Source organism: Cetorhinus maximus, chromosome 20 (assembly GCF_964194155.1).
Source record: "Cetorhinus maximus chromosome 20, sCetMax3.hap1.1, whole genome shotgun sequence".
In the NCBI taxonomy this organism is placed as follows: Eukaryota; Metazoa; Chordata; class Chondrichthyes; order Lamniformes; family Cetorhinidae; genus Cetorhinus; species Cetorhinus maximus.
In genome coordinates this window covers 23,533,865-23,559,326 of record NC_135898.1, presented here as the reverse complement: position 1 = coordinate 23,559,326, position 25,462 = coordinate 23,533,865, and the positions used below count along the sequence as shown (strand labels likewise).

At 52.5% G+C, this 25,462-nt stretch overlaps 1 protein-coding gene across 1 annotated transcript in view; it reads left to right on the top strand.

Moving 5' to 3' along the window:
* The window catches only part of LOC144694961 (prosaposin-like), a 174,515-nt gene extending 154,899 nt beyond the window's left edge, over positions 1-19,616 (top strand). The window contains exon 11 of the mRNA XM_078565771.1: positions 19,347-19,616. Coding sequence (XP_078421897.1) covers positions 19,347-19,478 — 132 coding nt within the window. The 3' untranslated portion in view covers positions 19,479-19,616. The remainder of the gene's footprint in view (positions 1-19,346) is intronic.
* Positions 19,617-25,462: the final 5,846 nt, after the last annotated feature.

Here is a 25,462-nt window from a genome sequence, read left to right as displayed (position 1 = left end):
CAGTGAAACCCAGCACAGTGACACCCAGCAGAGTACCATCCAGCACAGTGACACCCAGCACAGTACCATCCAGCACATTGACACCCAGCACAGTGACATCCAGCACAGTGACACCCAGCACAATGACACCCAGCACATTGACACCCAGCACAGTGACATCCAGCACAGTGACACCCAGCACAGTGAGAACCAACACAGTGAGACCCAGCACATTGAAACCCAGCACAGTGACACCAAGCACAGTGACATCCAGCACAGTGACACCCAGCATAGTGACATCCAGCAAAGTGACACCCAGCACATTGACACCCATCACAGTGACACCCTGCACAGTGAGACCCAGCACATTGACACCCAGCATAGTGACATCCAGCACAGTGACACCCAGCACATTGACACCCAGCACAGTAACACCCAGCACAGTGATGCCCAGCACAGTGTGACCCAGCACAGTGAGACCCAGCACAGTGACATCCAGCACAATGACACCCAGCGAAGTGACATCCAGCACAGTGACACCCAGCACAGTGACACCCAGCACAGTGACATCCAGAACAGTGACACCCAGCACAGTGACAACCAGCACATTGACACCCAGCACAGTGACACCCTGCACAGTGAGATCCAGCACAGTGACATGCAGCACAGTGACACCCAGTACATTGACCCCCAGCACAGTGACACCCAGCACAGTGACACCCAGCACAGTGAGACCCAGCACAGTGAGACCAGCACAGTGACACCCAGCACAGTCAGACCCAGCACAGTGACACCCAGCACTGTGACACCCAGCACAGTGACACCCACCACAGTGACACCCAGCACAGGGATATACATCACAGTGAAATCCAGCACAGTGTCACCGAGCACAGGGATATCCAGCACAGTGACATGCAACACAGTGACACCCACCACAGTGACACCCAGCACAGTGACACCCTGCAGAGTGACATCCAACAGAGTGATACCCAGCACAGTGACACCCAGCACAGTGAGACCCAGCACAGTGACACCCAGCACAGTGACATCCAACACAGTGACATCCAGCACAGTGACATCCAGCACAGTGACACCCAGCACAGTGACACCCAGCACAGTGACACCCAGCACGTTGACGCCCAGCACAGTGAGACCCAGCCCAGTGAGACCCAGCACAGTGACATCCAGCACAGTGACACCCAGCACAGTACCATCCAGCACAGTGACACACAGCACAGTACCATCCAGCACATTGACACCCAGCACAGCACCATCAAGCACAGTGACACCCAGCACAGTGAGCCCCAGCACAGTGACACCCAGCACAGTGACACCCAGCACAGTACCATCCAGCACAGTGACACCCAGCACAGTACCATCCAGCACATTGACACCCAGCACAGTGACATCCAGCACAGTGACACCCAGCACAGTGACACCCATCACATTGACACCCAGCACAGTGACATCCAGCACAGTGACACCCCGCCCAGTGAGAACCAACACAGTGAGACCCAGCACAATGACACCCAGCACATTGACACCCAGCACAGTGACATACAGCACAGTGACACCCAGCACAGTGAGACCCAGCACATTGACACCCAGCATAGTGACATCCAGAACAGTGACACCCAGCACATTGACACCCAGCACAGTGACACCCAGCACAGTGACACTCAGCACAGTGACACCCAGCACAGTGACGCCCAGCACAGTGTGACCCAGCACAGTGAGACCCAGCACCGTGACATCCAGCACAATGACACCCAGCAAAGTGACATCCAGCACAGTGACGCCCAGCACAGTTACACCCAGCACAGTGAAATCCAGCACAGTGACATGCAGCACAGTGACACCCAGCACAGTGACACCCAGCACAGTGACATCCAGCACAGTGACACCCAGCACAGTGACAACCAGCACAGTGACACACAGCACAGTGACACCCTGCACTGTGACATCCAGCACAGTGACGCCCAGCACAGTGACACCCAGCACAGTGACACCCAGCACAGTGACATCCAGCACAGTGACACCCAGCACAGTGACAACCAGCACAGTGACACCCAGCACAGTGACACCCTGCACAGTGAGATCCAGCACAGTGACATCCAGCACAGTGACACCCAGCACATTGACCCCCAGCACAGTGACACCCAGCACAGTGACACCCAGCACAGTGTCACTCAACACAGTGACATCCAGCACAATGACACCCAGCACAGTGAGATCCAGCACAGTGAGACCAGCACAGTGACACCCAGCACAGTCAGACCCAGCACAGTGACACCCAGCACTGTGACACCCAGCACAGTGACACCCACCACAGTCACACCCAGCACAGGGCTATCCAGCACAGTGACATCCAGCACAGGGATATCCAGCACAGTGACATCCAGCACAGTGACACCCACCACAGTGACACCCAGCACAGGCATATCCAGCACAGTGACATCCAGCACAGTGACATCCAGCATAGTGACATCCAGCACAGTGACACCCAGCAAAGTGACACCCAGCACAGTGACAACCAGTACATTGACATCCAGCACAATCACATCCAGCACAGTGACATCCAGCACAGTGACACCCAGCACAGTGAGATCCAGCACAGTGACACCCAGCACAGGGATTTCCAGCAAAGAGCCACCCAGCACAGTGATATCCAGCACAGTGACATCCATCAGAGTGAGATGCAGCACAGTGACACCCAGCACAGTGACATCCAGCACAGTGACACCCAGCACAGTGACATCCAGCACAGTGACTTACCCAGCACAGTGAGACACAGCACAGTGAGACACAGCACAGTGACACCCAGCACAGTGACACCCACCACAGTGACACCCAGCGCAGTGACATCCAGCACAGTGAGACCCAGCACAGTGAGACCCAGCACATTGACATCCAGCACAGTGACACCCAGCACAGTGAGAACCAGCACAGTGACACCCAGCTCAGTGACACCCAGCACAGTGACACCCAAGCACAGTGACACCCAGCACATTGAAATCCAACACAGTGACATCCAGGACAGTGATATCCAACGCAGTGATATCCAACACAGTTAGACCCAGCACAGTGACACCCAGCACAGTGACACCCAGCACAGTGACACCCAGCACATTGAAATCCAACACAGTGACATCCAGCACAGTGATATCCAGCACAGTGACATCCAGCACAGTGACACCCAGCACATTGACAACCAGCACAATGACACCCAGCACAGTGACACCCTGCACAATGACACCCAGCACAGTGACACCCAGCACAGTGACACCCAGCACAGTGAGACCCAGCACAGTGAGACCAGCACAGTGACATCCAGCACAGTGACACCCACCACAGTGACAGCCAGCACAGGGATATCCAGCACAGTGACATCCAGCACAGTGACACCCAGCACAGTGACACCCAGCACAGGGATATCCAGCACAGTGACATCCAGCACAGTGACACCCACCACAGTGACACCCAGCACAGAAATATCCAGCACAGTGACATCCAGCACTGTGACATCCAGCACAGTGACACCCAGCACAGGGATATCCAGCAAAGTGACACCCAGCACAGTGACATCCAGCACAGTGACACCCAGCACAGTGACATCCAGCACAGTGACACCCAGCACAGTTAGATCCAGCACAGTGCCAGCACAGGGACATCCAGCACAGTGACACCCAGCACAGTGACATCCAGCACAGTGACATCCAACAGAGTGAGACCCTGCACAGTGACACCCAGCACAGTGACACCCAGCAAAGTGACATCCAAGACAGTGAGACCCAGCACAGTGACACCCTACACAGTGACATCCAACACAGTGACATCCAGCACAGTGACATCCAGCACAGTGACACCCAGCACAGTGACACCCAGCACCATGACATCCAACACAGTGAGACCCAGCACAGTGACACCCAGCACAGTGACATCCAACACAGTGAAATCCAGCACAGTGACATCCAACACAGTGAGACCCAGCACAGTGACACCCAGCACAGTGACACCAAGCACAGTGACAACCAGCACAGTGACATCCAGCACAGTGAGACACAGCACAGTGAGACCCAGCACAGTGACACCCAGCACAGTGACATCCAGCACAATGACACCCAGCACAGTGACATCCAGCACAGTGACACCCAGCACAGTGACATCCTGCACAGTGAGATCCAGCACAGTGACACCCAGCACAGTGACACCCAGCACAGTTAGATCCAGCACAGTGACAGCACAGGGATATCCGGCACATTGACACCCAGCACAGTGACATCCAGCACAGTGACATCCAACAGAGTGACACCCTGCCAGTGACACCCAGCGCAGTGACATCCAGCACAGTGACACCCAGCACAGTGAGACCCAGCACAGTCACATCCAGCACAGTGACATCAAGCTCAGTGACACACAGCACAGTGACATCCAGCACAGTGACACCCAGCACAGTGACATCTAGCACAGTGACACCCAGCACTGTGACATCCAGCACAGTGAGACCCAGCACAGTGAGACCCATCACAGTGAGACCCAGCACATTGACACCCAGCACAGTGACACCCAGCACAGTGACATCCTACAGTGAGACCCAGCTCAGTGACACCCTGCATAGTGACACCCAGCACAGTGACACCCAGCACAGTGACACCCAGCACATTGAAATCCAACACAGTGACATCCAGCATAGTGATATCCAATGCAGTGAGACCCAGCTCAGTGACACCCAGCACATTGACACCCAGCACAGTGACACCCAGCACAGAGACACCCAGCACATTGAAATCCAACACAGTGACATCCAGCACAGTGACATCAGGCACATTGAAATCCAACACAGTGACATCCAGCACAGTGATATCCAATGCAGTGATATCCAACACAGTGAGACCCAGCACAGTGACATCCAGCACATTAAAATACAACACTGTGATATCCAGCACAGTGACACCCAGCACAGTGACACCCAGCACAGTGACACCCAGCACAGTGACACCCAGCACATTGACATCCAGCACAGTGATATCCAGCACAGTGAATTCGAGCACATTGAAATCCAACACAGTGACATCCAGCACAATGATATCCAATGCAGTGATATCCAACACAGTGAGACCCAGCACAGTGACATCCAGCACATTGAAATCCAACACAGTGACATCCAGCACAGTGACATCCAACGCAATGATATCCAACAAAGTGAGACCCAGCACAGTGACACCCAGCACAGTGACATCCAGCACAGTGACATCCAGCACAGTGCTCTCCAACGCAGTGATATCCAGCACAGTGACACCCAGCACAGTGAGACCCAGCACAGTGAGACCCAGCAAAGTGATATGCAGCACAGTGAGACGCCACTCAGTAATATCCAACACAGTGATATACAACACAGTGATATCCAGCACAGTGACATCCAGCACAGTGATATCCAGCACAGTGACATCCAGCACAGTGAGACCCAGCACAGTGACAACCAGCACAGTGTCAACCAGCACAGTGACACCCAGCACAGTGACAACCATCACAGTGACAACCAGCACAGTGACACCCAGCACAGTGACACCCAACACAGTGACATCCAGCACAGTGACATCCAGCACAGTGACACCCAGCACAGTGACACCCAGCACAGTGACATCCAGCACAGTGACACTTAGCACAGTGACACCCAGCACAGTGACATCCAGCACAGTGACACCCTGCACAGTGACACACAGCACAGTGACACCCAGCACAGTGAGACCCAGCACAGTGAGACCCAGCACAGTGAGACCCAGCTCAGTGACACCCAGCACAGTGAGACCCAACACAGGGATATCCAGCACAGTGACATCCAGCACAGTGACATCCAGCACAGTGACACCCAGCACAGGGATATCCAGCACAGTGACACCCAGCACAGTGACATCCAGCACAGTGACATCCAGCACAATGACACCCAGCACAGTGACATCAAGCACAGTGACAGCCAGCACAGTGACACCCAGCAATGTGACACACAGCACAGTGACACCCAGCACAGGGATATCCAGCACAATGACACCCAGCACAGTGATACCCAGCACAGTCACATCCAGCGCAGTGACACCCACCACAGTGACATCCAACACAATGACACCCTGCACCATGACATCCAGCACAGTGTCATCCAGCACAGTGATATCCAACCCAATGAGACCCAGCACAGTGACACCCAGCACAGTGACATCCAACACAGTGATATCCAACACAATGAGACCCAGCACAGTTACACCCAGCAGAGTGACATCCAACACAGTGAGATCCAGCACAGTGACATCCAGCACAGTGACACCCAGCACAGTGACACCCAGCACAGTGCCACCCAGCACAGTACCATCCAGCACAGTGACACCCAGCACAGTACCATCCAGCACATTGACACCCAGCACAGTACCATCCAGCACAGTGACACCCAGCACAGTGAGCCCCAGCACAGTGACACCCAGCACAGTGACACCCAGCACAGTACCATCCAGCACAGTGACACCCAGCACAGTACCTTCCAGCACATTGACACCCAGCACAGTGACATCCAGTACAGTGACACCCAGCACAGTGACACCCAGCACAGTACCATCCAGCACATTGACACCCAGCACAGTGACACCCAGCACAGTACCATCCAGCACAGTGACACCCAGCACAGTACCATCCAGCACATTGACATCCAGCACATTGACACCCAGCACAGTGACATCCAGCACAGTGACACCCAGCACAGTGACAATCAGCACAGTGTCACCCAGCATAGTGACACACTGCACAGTGAGATCCAGCACAGTGACACCCTGCACAGTGACACCCAGCACAGTGACCCCCAGCACAGTGACACCCAGCACAGTGACACCCAACACAGTGACATCCAGCACAGTGACACCCAGCACAGTGAGACAAAGCACAGTGAGACCAGCACAGTGACACCCAGCACAGTGTCATCCAGCACATTCAGACCCAGCAGAGTGACACCCAGCACTGTGACACCCAGAACTGTGACACCCAGCACAGTGACACCCAGCACAGTGACACCCACCACAGTGAGACCCAGCACAGTGACATCCAGCACAGTGACACCCAGCACAGTGACACCCAGCACAGTGACATCCAACACAGTGACACCTAGCACAGTGACATCCAGCACAGTGACACCCAGCACAGTGATATCTAGCACAGAGATATCTAGCTCATTGACACTCAGCACAGTGACACCCAGCACAGTGACGCCCAGCACAGTGACATCCAGCACAGTGAGTCCCAGCCCAGTGGCATCCAGCACAATGTCACCCAGCAAAGTGACATCCAGCACAGTGACCCCCAGCACAGTGACACCCAGCACAGTGACATCCAGCACAGTGACATACAGCACCGTGACATCCAGCACAGTGACACCCAGCACAGTGAGATCCAGCACAGTAACATCCAGCACAGTGACACCCAGCACAGTGACAACCAGCACAGTGACACCCAGCACAGTGACATCCAGCACAGAGACACCCAGCACAGTGACATCCAGCACAGTGACACCCAGCACAGTGACATCCAGCACAGTGAGATCCAGCACAGTGACACCCAGCACAGTGACACCCAGCACAGTGACATCCAGCACAGTGACATCCAGCACAGTGAGACCCAGCACAGTGACAACCAGCACAGGGATATCCAGCACAGTGACATCCAGCACAGTGACATCCAGCACAGTGACACCCAGCACAGGGATATCCAGCACAGTGACACCCAGCACAGTGACATCCAGCACAGTGACATCCAGCACAATGACACCCAGCACAGTGACATCAAGCACAGTGACACCCAGCACAGTGACACCCAGCAATGTGACACACAGCACAGTGACACCCAGCACATGGATATCCAGCACAATGACACCCAGCACAGTGAGACCCAGCACAGTCACATCCAGCACAGTGACACCCACCACAGTGACATCCAACACAATGACACCCTGCACCGTGACATCCAGCACAGTGTCATCCAGCACAGTGATATCCAACACAATGAGACCCAGCACCGTGACACCCAGCACAGTGACATCCAACACAGTGATATCCAACACAATGAGACCCAGCACAGTTACACCCAGCACAGTGACATCCAACACAGTGAGATCCAGCACAGTGACATCCAGCACAGTGACACCCAGCACAGTGACACCCAGCACAGTGCCACCCAGCACAGTACCATCCAGCACAGTGACACCCAGCACAGTACCATCCAGCACATTGACACCCAGCACAGTACCATCCAGCACAGTGACACCCAGCACAGTGAGCCCCAGCACAGTGACACCCAGCACAGTGACATCCAGCACAGTACCATCCAGCACAGTGACACCCAGCACAGTACCTTCCAGCACATTGACACCCAGCACAGTGACATCCAGTACAGTGACACCCAGCACAGTGACACCCAGCACAGTACCATCCAGCACATTGACACCCAGCACAGTGACACCCAGCACAGTACCATCCAGCACAGTGACACCCAGCACAGTACCATCCAGCACATTGACATCCAGCACATTGACACCCAGCACAGTGACATCCAGCACAGTGACACCCAGCACAGTGACAATCAGCACAGTGTCACCCAGCATAGTGACACACTGCACAGTGAGATCCAGCACAGTGACACCCTGCACAGTGACACCCAGCACAGTGACCCCCAGCACAGTGACACCCAGCACAGTGACACCCAACACAGTGACATCCAGCACAGTGACACCCAGCACAGTGAGACAAAGCACAGTGAGACCAGCACAGTGACACCCAGCACAGTGTCATCCAGCACAGTCAGACCCAGCAGAGTGACACCCAGCACTGTGACACCCAGCACTGTGACACCCAGCACAGTGACACCCAGCACAGTGACACCCACCACAGTGAGACCCAGCACAGTGACATCCAGCACAGTGACACCCAGCACAGTGACACCCAGCACAGTGACATCCAACACAGTGACACCTAGCACAGTGACATCCAGCACAGTGACACCCAGCACAGTGATATCTAGCACAGAGATATCTAGCACATTGACACTCACCACAGTGACACCCAGCACAGTGACGCCCAGCACAGTGACATCCAGCACAGTGAGTCCCAGCCCAGTGGCATCCAGCACAATGTCACCGAGCAAAGTGACATCCAGAACAGTGACCCCCAGCACAGTGACACCCAGCACAGTGACATCCAGCACAGTGACATACAGCACCGTGACATCCAGCACAGTGACACCCTGCACAGTGAGATCCAGCACAGTAACATCCAGCACAGTGACACCCAGCACAGTGACAACCAGCACTTGACACCCAGCACAGTGACACCCAGCACATTGACATCCAGCACAGTGACATCCAGCACAGTGAGACCCAGCACAGTGACACCCAGCACAGTGAGACACAGCACAGTGACACCCTGCACAATGACATCCAGCACAGTGACACCCAGCACAGTGGCATCCAGCACAGTGAGACCCAGCACAGTGACACCCAGCACTGTGAGACCCAGCACAGTGACACCCAGCACAGTGAATCCCAGCACAGTGACATCCAGCACAGTGACACCCAGCACAGTGACACACAGCACAGTGACACCCAGCACAGTGAGACCCAGCACAGTGACACCCAGCACAGTGAGACCCAGCACAGTGACACCCAGCACAGGGATATCCAGCACAGTGACATCCAGCACAGTGACATCCAGCACAGTGACACCCAGCACAGGGATATCCAGCAAAGTGACACCCAGCACAGTGACATCCAGCACAGTGACATCCAGCACAATGACACCCAGCACAGTGACATCCAGCACAGTGACACCCAGCACAGTGTGATCCAGCACAGTGACACCCAGCACAGGGATATCCAGCACAGTGACACCCAGCACAGTGACATCCAACACAGTGACATCCATCAGAGTGAGACACAGCACAGTGACACCCAGCACAGTGACATCCAGCCCAGTGGCACCCAGCACAGTGAGACCCAGCACGGTGACACCCAGCACAGAGAGACCCAGCACAGTGACATCCAGCACAGTGACACACAGCACAGTGACATCCAGCACAGTGACATCCAGCACAGTGACACCCAGTTCAGTGACATCCAGCACATTGACACCCAGCACAGTGAGACCCAGCACAGTGACACCCAGCACAGTGACACCCAGCACAGTGACACCCAGCACAGTGACATCCAGCACAGTGACACCCAGCACAGTGACACCCAGCACAGTGACATCCAGCACAGTGACACCCAGCACAGTGACATCCAGCACAGTGACACCCAGCTCAGTGACACCCAGCACAGTGACACCCAGCACAGTGACACCCAGCTCATGAAATCCAACACAGTGACATCCAGCACAGTGATATCCAATGCAGTGATATCCAACACAGTGAGACCCAGCACAGTGACATCCAGCACATTGAAATCCAACACAGTGATATCCAGCACAGTGACAGCCAGCACAGTGACACCCAGCACAGTGAGACCCAGCACAGTGACACCCAGCACAGTGACACCCAGCTCAATGACACCCAGCACAGTGACATCCAGCACAGTGATATCCAGCACAGTGACATCCAGCACATTGAAATCCAACACAGTGACATCCAGCACAGTGATATCCAACGCAGTGATATCCAACACTGTGAGAGCCAGCACAGTGACATCCAGCACATTGAAATCCTACACAGTGACATCCAGCACAGTGATATCCAACGCAGTGATATCCACAAAGTGAGACCCAGCACAGTGACTCCCAGCACAGTGACATCCAGCACAGTGACATCCAGCACAGTGCTATCCAACGCAGTGATATCCAGCACAGTGAGATCCAGCACAGTGAGACCCAGCACAGTCATATCCAACACAGTGAGACCCAGCACAGTGACACCCAGCACAGTGATATCCAGCACAGTGACACCCAGCACAGTGACATCCAGCACAGTGACACCCAGCACAGTGACACCCAGCACACTGACACCCAGCACAGTGACATCCAGCACAGTGACACCCAGCACAGTGATATCCAGCACAGTGACACCCAGCACAGTGATATCCAGCACAGTAACACCCAGCACAGTGACACCCAGCACAGTGACACCCAGCACAGTGATATCCAGTACAGTGAGACCCAGCACATTGACACCCAGCACAGTGACATCCAGAAGAGTGACACCCAGCACAGTGAGACGCAGCACAGTGACATCCAGGACAGAGGCACCCAGCACAGTGACGCCCAGCACAGTGACACCCAGCACAGTGACACCCAGCACAGTGACGTCCTGCACAGTGAGACCCAGCACAGTGACATCCTGCACAGTGACACCCCGCACAGTGACACCCAGCACAGTGATATCCAGCACAGTGACACCCAGCACAGTGACATCTAGCACAGTGACATCCAGCACAGTGACACCCAGCACAGTGACACCCTGCACAGTGACACCCAGCACATTGAGACCCAGCACAGTGACACCCAGCACAGTGACACCCTGCACAGTGACATCCAGCACAGTGACATCCAGCACAGTGACATCCAGCACAGTGACACCCAGCACTGTGAGATCCAGCACAGTGAGACCCAGCACAGTGACACCCAGCACAGTGACACACAGCACAGTGATTTCCCGCACAGTGACAGCCAGCACAGTGACACCCTGCACAGTGACATCCAGCACAGTGAGACCCAGCGCAGTGACATCCAGCACAGTGACACCAGCACTGTGAGATCCAGCACAGTGAGACCCAGCACAGTGAGACCCAGCACAGTGAGACCCAGCACAGTGACACCCAGCACAGATACACCCAGCACAGTGACACCCAGCACAGTGACATCCAGCACAGTGACATCCAGCACAGTGATATCCCACACAGTGACATCCAGCACAGTGACACCCAGCACAGTGACACCCAGCACAGTGACATCTAGCACAGTGACACTTAGCACAGTGACACCCAGCACAGTGTCACCCAGCACAGTGACACCCAGCCCAGTGACATCCAGCACAGTGACACCCAACACAGTGACACCCAGTACAGTGACATCCAACACGGTGACATCCAGCACAGTGATACCCAGCACCGTGACACCCAGCACAGTGAGACCCAGCACAGTGACACTCAGCACAGTGACATCCAGCACAGTGACACCCATCACAGTGACACCCAGCACAGTTACACCCAGCACAGTGATATCCAGCATAGTGACATCCAACACAGTGAGACCCAGCACAGTGACACCCAGCACAGTGATATCCAGCACAGTGACACCCAGCACAGTGACATCCAGCACAGTGACACCCAGCATAGTGACACCCAGCACACTGACACCCAGCACAGTGACATCCAGCACAGTGACACCCAGCACAGTGATATCCAGCACAGTCACACCCAGCACAGTGATATCCAGCACAGTGACACCCAGCACAGTGACACCCAGCACAGTGATATCCAGTCCAGTGAGACCCAGCACATTGACACCCAGCACAGTGACATCCAGAACGGTGACATCCAGCACAGTGATACCCAGCACAGTGACATCCAGGACAGAGGCACCCAGCACAGTGACGCCCAGCACAGTGACACCCAGCACAGTGACACCCAGCACAGTGACGTCCTGCACAGTGAGACCCAGCACAGTGACATCCTGCACAGTGACACCCAGCACATTGACACCCAGCACAGTGACATCCAGCCCAGTGACACCCAGCACAGTGACATCCAGCACAGTGACATCCAGTACAGTGACACCCAGCACAGTGACATCCAGCACAGTGACATCCAGCACAGTGACATCCAGCACAGTGACACCCAGCACTGTGAGATCCAGCACAGTGAGACCCAGTACAGTGACACCCAGCACAGTGACACCCAGCACAGTGACACCCAGCACAATGATTTCCAGCACAGTGACACCCCGCACAGTGACACCCTGCACAGTGACATCCAGCACAGTGAGACCCAGCACAGTGACATCCAGCACAGTGACACCCAGCACTGTGAGATCCAGCACAGTGACACCCAGCACAGTGAGACCCAGCACAGTGAGACCCTGCACAGTGACACCCAGCACAGTGACACCCAGCACAATGATTTCCAGCACAGTGACACCCCGCACGGTGACAGCCTGCACAGTGACATCCAGCACAGTGAGACCCAGCACAGTGACATCCAGCACAGTGACACCCAGCACTGTGAGATCCAGCACAGTGACACCCAGCACTGTGAGATCCAGCACAGTGACATCCAGCGCAGTGAGTCCCAGCACAGTGACACCCAGCACAGTGAGACCCAGCACAGTGACATCCTTCACAGTGACACCCAGCACAGTGACACCCAGCACAGTGACACCCAGCACAGTGAGACCCAGCACAGTGACACCCAGCACAGTGACACCCAGCACAGTGAGACCCAGCACAGTGACACCCAGCACAGTGATATCCAGCGCAGTGACACCCAGCACAGTGACACCCAGCACAGTGAGACCCAGCACAGTGACACCCTGCACAGTGAGACCCAGCACAGTGACATCCAGCACAGTGACACCCAGCACAGTGACACCCAGCACAGTGAGACCCAGCACAGTGACATCCTTCAATGTGACATCCTGCACAGTGACATCCAGCACAGTGAGACCCAGCACGGTGACACCCAGCACAATGACACCCAGCACAGTGACACCCAGCACAGTGACACCCAGCACAGTGAGACCCCGCACAGTGACACCCAGCACAGTGACACCCAGCCTAGTGACACCCAGCACAGTGACACCCAGCACAATGACACCCAGCACTGTGAGACCCAGCACAGTGACACCCAGCACAGTGAGACCCAGCACAGTGAGACCCAGCACAGTGACATCCAGCACAGTGACACCCAGCACAGTGACACCCAGCACAGTGACACCCAGCACAGTGACACCCAGCACAGTGAGACCCTGCACAATGACACCCTGCACAATGACACCCAGCACAATGAGGCCCAGCCCAGTTACATCCACCTGGCCCACAGTGAGTTGCCGTGCAGATTCGGACCCACAATCTGGTGATCACAGATTAGCCCCAGCGGTTGTGCGAGGATGTGACAGCCACGTCCCCAGACAATCGGAGGATTTCTGGGGGTCTGGCCCCTGCTGAGCTCATGTTGATCACAGGTGTCTGAATGTAGCCCCGTGAAACACTGGACATTCAGCAGACGCACGGAGGAAATATGTTGGAGATACCAGGGATTATGCACAGCTTTGCACGGGATATGGATGAGTGGTCGCACACCATGGATTCTGCCATGTCTCAGGCATTTGAGCAGATGGCTTCATCCATGGAGAAGATGGTGACCGCCATGGAGAGACAGGCAAATGCCACGGAGAGACAATTCAAGCATTCGATCCAGATACACTCTGACTCACACTCCATCACTCTAGCCATTAGCTTTGAGCAGCAGTGGCTCAGTGAGAGAGTGATGAGGTCCCTGGACCTCCCTCCAGGAGCCCCTTCCCCTCAGGGAGAGAGGGAGGTGTCGTTGCGCACCTGGATGGAGGTGGAGCATGTGCCAGCTGCCCAGGCTGCTCTCTCAGAATACCCCCTGGGCTAGCAGCAGCTCCTCATCCCCTCCACCATTGATCCCAATAGCTCCAGCAGGCAAGGCCGATGGGAGTGCTCCTGTACCAGTGCAGGGCACCCCCAGTAGGCTGGTGCCCAGAGGACCACACACCACCAGAGGACACCCGGCAGGATCATTCAAGGCAAGGGGACATCACACGGAGTAGACTGCCTCCAACTGCTGGTGCTGGGGCTGCACTTACATGTCGAGCCAGAAACTCTCTTTTAAATACAAGTGCGAAGGTGGCATGGATGATTGATCCATCTGTTTTGCACTTGTAAGCATATGCACAATATAATGTCATTTCTATAATTGTTGAGAAGTGTTGGGGCCTGTCATCGTATCAGGTATAATGGTCATGACCCAGTCAGGTTTGTCACAATCTAATGCTGCAGAGTAGATTGGGACAAAGACATTACTCCTGAATGATGTGTTGCATTTTCGTGCATTCTTTATTAAATGTGCATTTGAACTGTTACTTCTGTGATGATCATTCCGTGGAACATGGTTTAAAATGCAAGTACACGTGACCCCACGCCTATCCCTGCCCTTCTAGGCATTCGAGAGGACATTAGTCCACATCACTATCAGTGGGTATAAATGAGACTGGTGCAGTTGCAACCAATGCACTTTACCAAAGGTTCTGGATCAGAATAATTTGGCCAGGCAGGCTGCTACATGTATGTCCACGTACCCATGAGGATTTCATTGGAACCAGCGCTCACCAGCAATGTGTGCGACAAAGCTCTACTCCCCATTCTATTCCAGGTGGTAGAGTAGACAGGTTTATAGTTAAAAACAAAAATAAAAATGCCTGGAAAAACTCAGCAGGTCCAACAGCATCTGCGGAGAGGAACACAGTTAATGTTTCGAGTCCGTATGACTCTTCAACAAACTAAAGAAAAATTTTTTCCTTAGTTCTGTTGAAGAGTCATACGGACTCGAAACGTTAACTGTGTTCCTCTCCACAGATGCTGTCAGACCTGCTGAGTTTTTCCAGCTATTTTTATTTTTGTTCTGGATTTCCAGCATCCGCAGTTTTTTGCTTTTATCTTAGGTTTATAGTTAACTTGACAAGGGATTATGGCAGGACTATGTCAGTACACAAGTAAGGCAGTGGAGTTCCGGCAGTGGACTAATAGTCACGCAGATTTGTTATTGTTGTGCGAGCCTTGTATGGATCAGGTTGTCCTGGGCATCCCTTGCACATCTCTCCACGGCCCTGACATCCGTGAAATGCTCATTTGCATTCATGCCTCCTCATGCTCCAACAAATCCGCATCATCTGTGTTGGCCTGATGTTCCTCATGCTCTTCCCCTTGAAACATCTGTCCATGTTGAGGAGCCAGGTCGTGCAATGAACAGCAGATCACTACTTATTCACGACACCCTCTGGGATGTGTATTGCAGATCCCCTCCAGACCAGTCAGGTAGCAGAAGCACATTTTAAGAAGTGCAATCGGTGCGTTCTAGGCTGGCTCTTGTGGATGCATGAGTTTGATTGTGGTGCTCCTCTACATTGCTTTGGGGATGCCTCACTGGTATCATCAGCCATGTAGGCAGAGGATAGTCCATGTCACCAAGGATTCGTCCGTCAATCTGAGTAGGGACTTCAAAAGCCTCTGGGACCCATGGGTTGCGCAAGATGTATGCGTTGTGAAAGCTCCCTGGGAAACAGGCATTGAACTGCATTACTCTTCTCCTGTGCTCCCGCATTCAGGAATAAAAGCCTTTATGATTTACAAATGCTGCTGGCTGTTCCCAGGCAGTTTTTATGGCCACACGAGTGCAGTCAGTGACCCCCTGTGCCCGAAGAAACCAAGCGATGGCACTGAGTGTGGCTGACCTTGCCGCCTCGCAGGCTTCATCGGTGTTAACGTGGATAAAACCATTGGCACAGCTAAATAGAGCATCGATCACCTCCTTTCTACCCCGATGTGAGGCAACCTGTGAGGTGTCACGTATGTCACCCATCGCACCCTGGAAGCCACCGCTGGTGTAGAAATTGAGCGCCGCTGTGATGTTGAGGGCCACTGGCATGGGGTTGCCCCCCAAATCCACATAGCTGCACGTCTTGATCATCAATCCTAGGTATCTCGGTGACAACTTCCTGGGAAATCCTTGGATGTCTATGGCATCGCCTCTCTGACATCTGGAGGTAGTTTTTCTTGTCCTCTGGATGAGTTGAGGCGCCAGTGCCTGTCTTTGCCAATGCCTTCCCTCGATTTCTGCATCCGGTCCAGCCTCTTCCTCTGGTGCAGTCTGCTGTTGGCCTTGCTGCCTCTGTCGTTGGGCAGCAATATGTTCTTCGCATCCTCTCCTCCTGCTGCTGAAGTTGCAGGAGTATCGGGTGTATGTGACCCGTGGTTATTGGGGTAATTGCTCTGTATAAAGAGGGCAGACATACATGGTTCTCATCCATTGAACTAATGATTAGAGAGGCACTTATGCACAAGCGGAACTCCACCCTCCTCCCACTCCAATCTAAATTCCTTCCAAGCGAGGCAGTGTTTTGATTGAGCCCCTCATTATGGTGCGGGTGACCTTTGAGACCCATTCCTGTACCTTCCGCCCTCCTCCTGTCACCTTCACACTTGCCCCCATCACTCCTGACCCATAACCACACACCTTGAGGCTTTACTTGTGTGCTTTGAACCTCTCCCTGTTACCCTGGACCCCATCACCATTTCCCTTGATGCTCCATCTCTCCTTCCTGTGCCTACGCCCGTGACTGTCCCAATGCCCACACTGACCCTGCGCCCTCCCGTTATCCATTTTTATCTTTTCCTGCGGCCTGCCCCATGAGGCTCGACCCTGACACCGGACCCGCCCTCCTACCAAATCCAACTCAACCCTCTGACTGCGACTGTTCCTTCTGCCACCCACCGCCATCAATTCGACCCACAGGACCCCAACATTGATAGCAGCAACCCCACTCTTTAGGCCAATGATCCATTTTATTACCCATGCCTGGAAAGTCCCCCAACCTCCCACAGTACCACCAGACCCTGAATGTTCCACCCTTCCCTTCTGCACACCTCTCCGAACCCGAATACCACCATCTTCCACACCCCCCCGCTCCCCCGGTCTTCATCGCACCTGCCAGGACCCACATGCCCCCCTCTGTTCATCCCCTCTTCCCTCCTCCACACTTTCCTGCACCTGGACACCACTCTCTTTCCTCCCTCCCTTCCCTCATTCGCAGCCTCCATCACCCAAATAACACTTTCTATCCTCCCTTTTCTCCTTCCCTGCACCCAGGGCTGGTTCTACCACTGGGCAAACTATCTGTATCTGTCAGCGTGAAGGTGATGAGTTTGGTGTCGCTATCAGCCGCTTTCACCCCAGACTGAGGCGCCACTCAAGGGGGAGAGTAGCGTCAAGGTTGGGAACACGTTATCAATCGGGATTGAGAAAAATCAAAGGGAATCAAAGAATAAACCCCAATGTCCAGGCTTGAGAAACTGTAGTCAGGTCCCCTTTGGGAATTTGATTCCGTGCAGCTTGTCGAAAATGCTGATTCCGCCTTTTCAGCCAATCCGAAATGCAAATGGATTACGTGTAGGAATCCACCACAGAGCAGCGTGAGGCTCAACACCCCGGGTGCAACCCTGCTGACTTTATCTCCGCATTTCAACCGACCGTCAGGAAATCAGAGTTTCACATCACACCAAATTAAATCACCCCTCACACCATCTTTCCCACTCTTGCGGGTTCCATAAAACCCCCCACCCACTCTCTCTCTCCCTCTCTCTCTCTCTCCCCCGCACCCCCCACCCGACCCAAGTTCCCCCCCCTCCCCACCCCCCCAAACCCAAGTTCCACAGCAGATTAGCAGCAGGGGCTTCCTCACAAACTCTGTTCTATATTTTAGGAATTATGAGCTGTCATATTTGTATTTTGGCTGTTTTTCTTTCAGAACGTCGCATTCTGTGAGGAGCTCGGCTGGAAATACAATAAACCTTGAAAAACAAACCTACCGATTAATTTAAACAGCAAAAAATTCCACTGTATCCTTGCTTAGAAATTTAATTCAGCATTAACACAAATAGTTCTGTCCAGCTGCATGTAGCATGTGTGTGTTTTTCAGTTTCCATCCCTTACAACTTGTGATTAATTGTTAATACAGCACAACCCCTACAATGTGAAATGTGCAGCTATGAATGAATACTGGTTATCCCTTTCCCCCCATACTTATCCGCTCTTCTGGATGGTGTTGTCTCTCAGTTAGGATTACTGACCTCTCGTATTGAATGTGAATTGTATATTTTTTTCCATGAACCAGGAGTTTAAAATGAGAACGCTCTGATGTAAAGTAAAACTTCTGAAAAAGATTGGGAATACAGTATTACTTAGAGCTCAAAGGGTCCACTGAATGGATGACACTAAAGAAACAGTCTCCAAGGGCAATGGGTACAATATGGTTCCAGGATTTTTTTAAACCTGCAAAACTTTCCCATTGTGTGTGTGTTGTATCAGAGACAGTGCTGTCCTCAAATAGCAATACGGAAGAGAAACAGTTCAAACTGCCGGTCGTTGTATGTTTTGAGAGTCTGTGAGTGGAAATATTCAGTTAAAACATGTTTACCTATTTAACAATCAGTGCAGTTTAAAAACAATTTATTGCGGGTGAATGACTCAGAGATATATCTGAGATGTGGTGAGGTACTGTTTAAGCTCAAGTCTTTCCTTCCTATATAATGCTGCTGTCAATGCGTTCTGCCAGCTTTTATCCAGGCACGGCCAAGCCAGCTACACTATTAGGACCAACACAAGTTTGCTGATTCAAGAGGAAAAAGGAAAGAAAAAGGAGAGTGATTTTGACAGAATTTTAACCATTGGTGTAGATCTGACTTAACCCGCTAACATTTATGGCTAATTATCCTTTCTTTGCACTCTGTAGCTGATGTGTGGTGCAATAATGAATGGTGACAGTTAGTCATGTAGACTAAAGTGCTTCAAAACCATGATTTGCTTGTTGAATAAACTTTTACTAACATACTTATTTGAATGAATGTGCTTCATTGCCCTGTCTTCCAATTTTTCTACTTCATACCTCGCTCAATTAGCCATTTATCCTGGGAGAGGCTCAACGTTGAGTGGCAGAAGGCTGTTTTCTTCAGCTGTAGCGAGCCATCAAAGCTGAGTCCGGTTCTTACCCAACATACACACCTCATCCAACCCAGAGCAGCTGAGGCAAACTGCAGTGCCACAACAGACAGGGTCACTCAGCATAGACAGGGAGTCACTATTTCCTTTGTTTAATCTTGGGTTAGAGATGTAACTAAATGAATGGTCTCAACTGGTGCAGTCAAGGGGCAGATTCTGAAAAAACAGTAATCCTGTCAACTCCTCATCATTAACAGCCGTCATTAACAGCAGTCATTATTAAAGCAGGATAACTATAAGCAATTCTAAACGCATCCTAGCTCCTCCCGCCAAGTAATCAAATGGAATCATCAGTCTTCTTGGAGTTCCTCTTGTAACAAGCTGAAAACAAGCACTGAGCCTGACTCTCTGCTTTACCTGCCCTCCTAAATCTTCATGGCACTTTGACCTTTCACCAAGCTTTCCCATTAAATGAAAATGACAGGTTCAGGACCCTGGAGTTAGAAAACTAACTATCTGAATGACAGTAATCACACCATTCTTCACTCAAATACATCCAGAGAAATACAGTTCAGCCTAGGCTTCCACTGCTGTGCATTGTTCTACTGGAAGGGGGTGCCTGGAGTGGAAGAAGTAGGTAGATGAGGACAGAATCAGACTAAGCACTCCATGGGAATATAACGTGCAGATGGCCACTTGAGTGAGACGTCAGAGAGATGTTGGTATCTTTGCAAGTGCAAGAATCACAAAGCCCTCAGGAGCAAAGAAAGCCAGGATTTTAAAACAATAGGGTGTATCATTCGTATTCGTGTTCATTCCCCCTGGAGGGGCAAGTTATTTTCATTACTAACTCTCTATGAACACGGCACACGTCCTATTCTCAGGCTGAAGATGGTGCCTCAAACACCTCCACCAGTAACAATGCAGAGATCCAAAAGCAACACACTCAACACTAACACCAGATGCCTGATACCAAACAGTGTTTCCAATGAGAATTTTATTGACCCTAACTGAAACACAGTAATAATCAATGCTGAAAATAATGGGAAAGTAGGCCACAAGTGAAATGCTTATATAACCTTCATTAGGACATGCAGCCTGCTCTAGGGAAGGGGAAGTCCTCAAGTACCAGGAGGGCCTGCAATAGGAGAGTGGAAACAAATGGTCCTACTGTAGAGAAAACTGCAGTGTACGCCACAGCAGGAGTTCCATCGCTCATGTTACACAGCGTCACATCATCATCAATATTGCATTACAACTGGAATTGGTTGGATTAGTCCTGGTTTTGGTCAAGCAGCTACCTGGTGAGACCTTGAGGCTTGAGGGAGCCTGGGTGCAGTGTCCCGTTCAATTCTCTGTTCACACACAAATTAACATTGAAACGTAAGGTTATCTCTTAGACGCATCCCTGGGACACCTTCTGGACATCGTGGAGGCCCACCATGAAGTCCTCTACTCCTGCTTTGACTGCAGGGGGCCCATCAGTCTCACCACTCCGGCTTGGGAGGTGGTGGCAGAGGTGGTCAGTGCCAATGCTGCGCCCAAGAGGTCGGCCACCCAGTGCAGAAAACAGATGAATGATCTCATCTGTGCCACCAGGGAAAGGCAACCATCTCATCACTCTAAACTCACACTCACAAGGCTATCACACATTCACTGGCATCTCACTCACTGCCAGCTCAAGGGACATCACCACTCACTCTCTCACGCACAGACTCTCACATCTCCACCTGGCCTCATCTCCTCTGGAGACTCCCTCACCATCTTGAGGCCACTTGCACAGATCAACATGTGCCCCCACACGTACAGCCTGGGATACCCTCCTTCCCCAGTACAGCCCTCGCCCTGCAGTCTCTTCCCTTGCCTGAGGCCACTTCTCCCCCTTCCCCAAGAAAGCCCTAGCCCTGCATCCATTGAAAAGTCACCCCCGGCTTAAAGCTGGTCTGGTAGGTAGGGACCTGCCCGTGAGCCCTCCTGGAGCTCCCTCCCTAACAGCACGGTGGGTGTACCTACACCACATGGACTGCAGCGGTTCAAGAAGGCAGCTCACCACCAGCTTCTCAAGGGGCAATTAGGGATGGGGCAATAAATGCTGGACTAGCCAGCGAAACCCGCATCTCCTGAATGAATTTTTTTTAAAGTGATGTGGTGCTGCCTGCCTAGCCTGGTGCTGATGCCCGCGAGTGCTGCCCGAAGCAAGGTAGGCAAACAAGCCTCAAAGTCCCGGGCGAGGTGCAGCCCACCAGGTGCCCGTCGCTCATGTTCAGTTGTGAAACACGTCGGTGAGCCTGGATGATCCAGTGAGGGAGGGGGGCGTGATTCCAGCGAGCAGGGCTTATAATCAGATGCTAAAGTACTGAAATTAGGTTCCCAACGTGTAACGGTGGGAAACGCGGCCCGGCACTGACAGGTGGAGCGGACAATCGCAAACTGGTTTCACGACATCGTGAAACCAATTTTTGGCCTTCTCGCCATATGTTACTCCCCCCGCTACCTGCCTGCCATGATGTCTAATGCCAGAGAATTCCGGCCATTGAATTCACACTAGTGGCCACGGGTGTACATATAGTTTTTGCACTTTGAAATATCTGTTATGTTGCACTGTTTAGAAGTCTCCTGGATTCATTCTTGCTGCTAGTTGTTTTAATGGTTGCACACCTTCCGGGGTAGTGGGGGGAAACCAAGGATGGGCCTCCCTTCCCCAATACATGGCTACAGATGAAGGCATCACTCTTTGAAACAGGTGATGACTGCCATGTGCGAGAGGCCTCTCACTCATGCTACTCCACTTGCCTGAACCGCACTCAAAGCTCTATGGAGAGGCCTTGTCTCATTGGGAAAGACTAACCACATGAGATCTTGTCAGGCAGGTCCATTCCCCCAGGGGGATGGAGGTTCGCAGTTGCCATTGACTGCCATTCACCTGCATGCCCCTTGTGGCCTGTCCACACCATCCCTCCCCCACTTCTTCCCTAACTCTGACTGGAGCTGATGGCAAATGGCTCAGAGTGAATGGCAGCTCTGCACCTTGATGTGACCTGGTTGTGGTGAGAACCCTCTGGGCCAGACCTGCTGCCATGTGGTTTTCACCAGCCAGTGAGGGTTTGCAAAGCAAAAGGCTCTCAAACAGACGCCACATGATTATTAGTGTTTCCCTTTAGTTGTCCAGTTGTGCTGACCTTCAGCTCCACTCACCTGAACTGACCCTCCCCCCACCTCGGGATGCTTTGCAGTCGGACATTGAGGGTGTTTCTTTGTTCTGGAGCTGGCTCTGTCTCAGGATGGTGCGTGTATCACATAAAACTGTCTCCACCACCTATCACCCTCCCCCTGTTACCCACCAACTTCCCTCCATCACCATCGACCCCCCCAGTTTCACCTTCGATCTCCCCTCACGAAACTCCAGACTCTCCCTATTACCTTGGACCCTATCACTGTGAATCTGGAGACATCTTCCATCCCCGCTGAGCCCATCACAGTCACCGTCCCTACTCCCATGATCCGTGCCGCCATCCTTGTCCCCCTCGATGATCCCCTGGATGAGAGCTATACCCGTCATAACCGGATCCTGACCCTTCCACCCGATTGCATCCTACTCCCCCCCCCTCACAGTCACCATCCCCTCCTAACACCAGCATTCTCAGTTCTCCCCCCAGGATTCCAACATTCACTCAACCAACTCCTCCCTCTCAAACATCCTGGCCTCATCCCACCTCCCCCCTCCCCCTGCCCCTTCATGCCTTCCTCCTTCCTTTTTCCCCTTCGTTCCTTCCTTCCCCCCTCACTCCACCTACACACCCCACCCCTCCCACCCCCATTTCTTCTCATCCACAAGCACCCTCCAGTCCCATCCCCTCTGGACACCTACCCCTTCTTCCACTCTGGATTTGACTGGGGCGCACAATTCCAGTCTGTTGGGCTTTTAATGAGCATGCATGAGATGCCAAACGGGTTCCTGCTGGAGCTGACCTGCCATCAACCTGCCATGTCCGTCAAGAGGGGAAGGTCCCAACATCGGGAAACTGATTTTTTGCTCCCCATGATAGCTTCTGCCCCCGGCCGCCACGAATCCCGCTGATAGAGGAAGGGGAAGATTCTGCCCAGTGTCCAGTCCATCAATTCTGCAAGAGTTCTGCTTGAACGCTTGTGGAGCTGGCTTCAAGAAAGGCTCTAGAATTTGTTCGACAGTCCTCCCATTGAATCCAGAGTATGGAACAAAGGCTTTGCTAATGGAATTTCTTTAGCACCGTCAAGTACCACGGATACCCAGTCCAGGTCTCACTGCAGTACAGGAGTGTGGTGACGGCAACTGCTGTATACACTAGGGCTTCGGTTGACTTGCAGAGGTTGTTGTTGTCCAGCACTCACTGCCATAGTTTGTAGAATAGGAAAAGGCCAACAGAGATTCAGATGGAAAACAAAGATACCTGGAAAGACTCAGCAGCTCCGACAGCATCTGCGGAGAGGGATACAGTTGACGTTTCGAGTCCGTATGACTCTTCATCAGAACTAAGGAAATAGAGAAATGAGGTGAAATATAAGCTGGTAGAGGTGGGGTGGGACAGGTAGAGCTGGATAGGGGGCCAGTGATAGGTGGAGGCAAAGAAGAGATTGCCAAAGATGTCATAGACAGAAGGACAAAGGGGTGTTGACGGTGGTAATATTATCTAAGGAATGTGCTAATGGGGACATTAGGTTAGCAAGCAGGACAAGCAAGTGACAGATAACCCTAGTCGGGGTGGGGTGGGGGGAAGGGATCGAAATGGGCTAAAAGGTGGAGATAAAACAATAGATCAAAATAAATTTAAAAATAGGTGGGAAAAGAAAAATATATATTTTTTTAAATTATAAATTATTGGAAAAAGGGGGGATCGGAAAGGGGGTGGGGATGGAGGAGAGAGTTCATGATCTAAAATTGTTGAACTCAATATTCAGTCCGGAAGGCTGTAAAGTGCCTAGTCGGAAGATGAGGTGCTGTTCTTCCAGTTTGCGTTGAACTTCACTGGAACAATGCAGCAAGCCAAGGACGGACATGTGGGCATGAGAGCGGGGTGGAGTGTTGAAATGGCAAGCGACAGAGAGGTCTAGGTCATGCTTGCAGACAGACCGAAGGTGTTCAGATGGGTTCAAGTTTACAAAAGATGGGAAAGCAGCCAGGAATGCATAGGAATAGTCAAGTCTTGAGGTAACAGAGCCATGGATGAGGGTTTCAGCAGCAGACCAGCTAAAGTGGAGGCAAGGTGGGAAATGTAATGGAGAGGGAAGTGAAGTCTGCGCAATGGAGCAATGTCTCGGAGTCAACTATGACACCAAAATTGCAAAAGTCTGGCTAAAGCCTCAAACAGTAACCAGAGTGAAAGACAGAGTCAGTAGCTAGGGAATAGCATTTGTGGCAGGGACTGAAGACAATGGCTGTCATCTTTCCAATATTTAGTTGGAGGAAGTTTCTTCTCATCCAGTTCTGGGTGTTAGATAAGCAATGTGACAAATCAGAGAGAGCGTGAAGGAGTCGCAAGAAGTGGTGAGGTAGAGCTGGGTGTCCTCAGCATACACGTGAAAAACTGTATTTTCAGATGATGTTACCGAGGGTCAAATGTAGATAAGAAATAAGAGAGACCAAGGATAGAGCCGCAGGGGACGCTAAAGGTAACGGTGCAGGAATGAGAAGAAGAGTCATTACAAGTGATTCTCTGGCAACAATTAGACAGTCAAGAATGGAACCAGGGGAGTGCA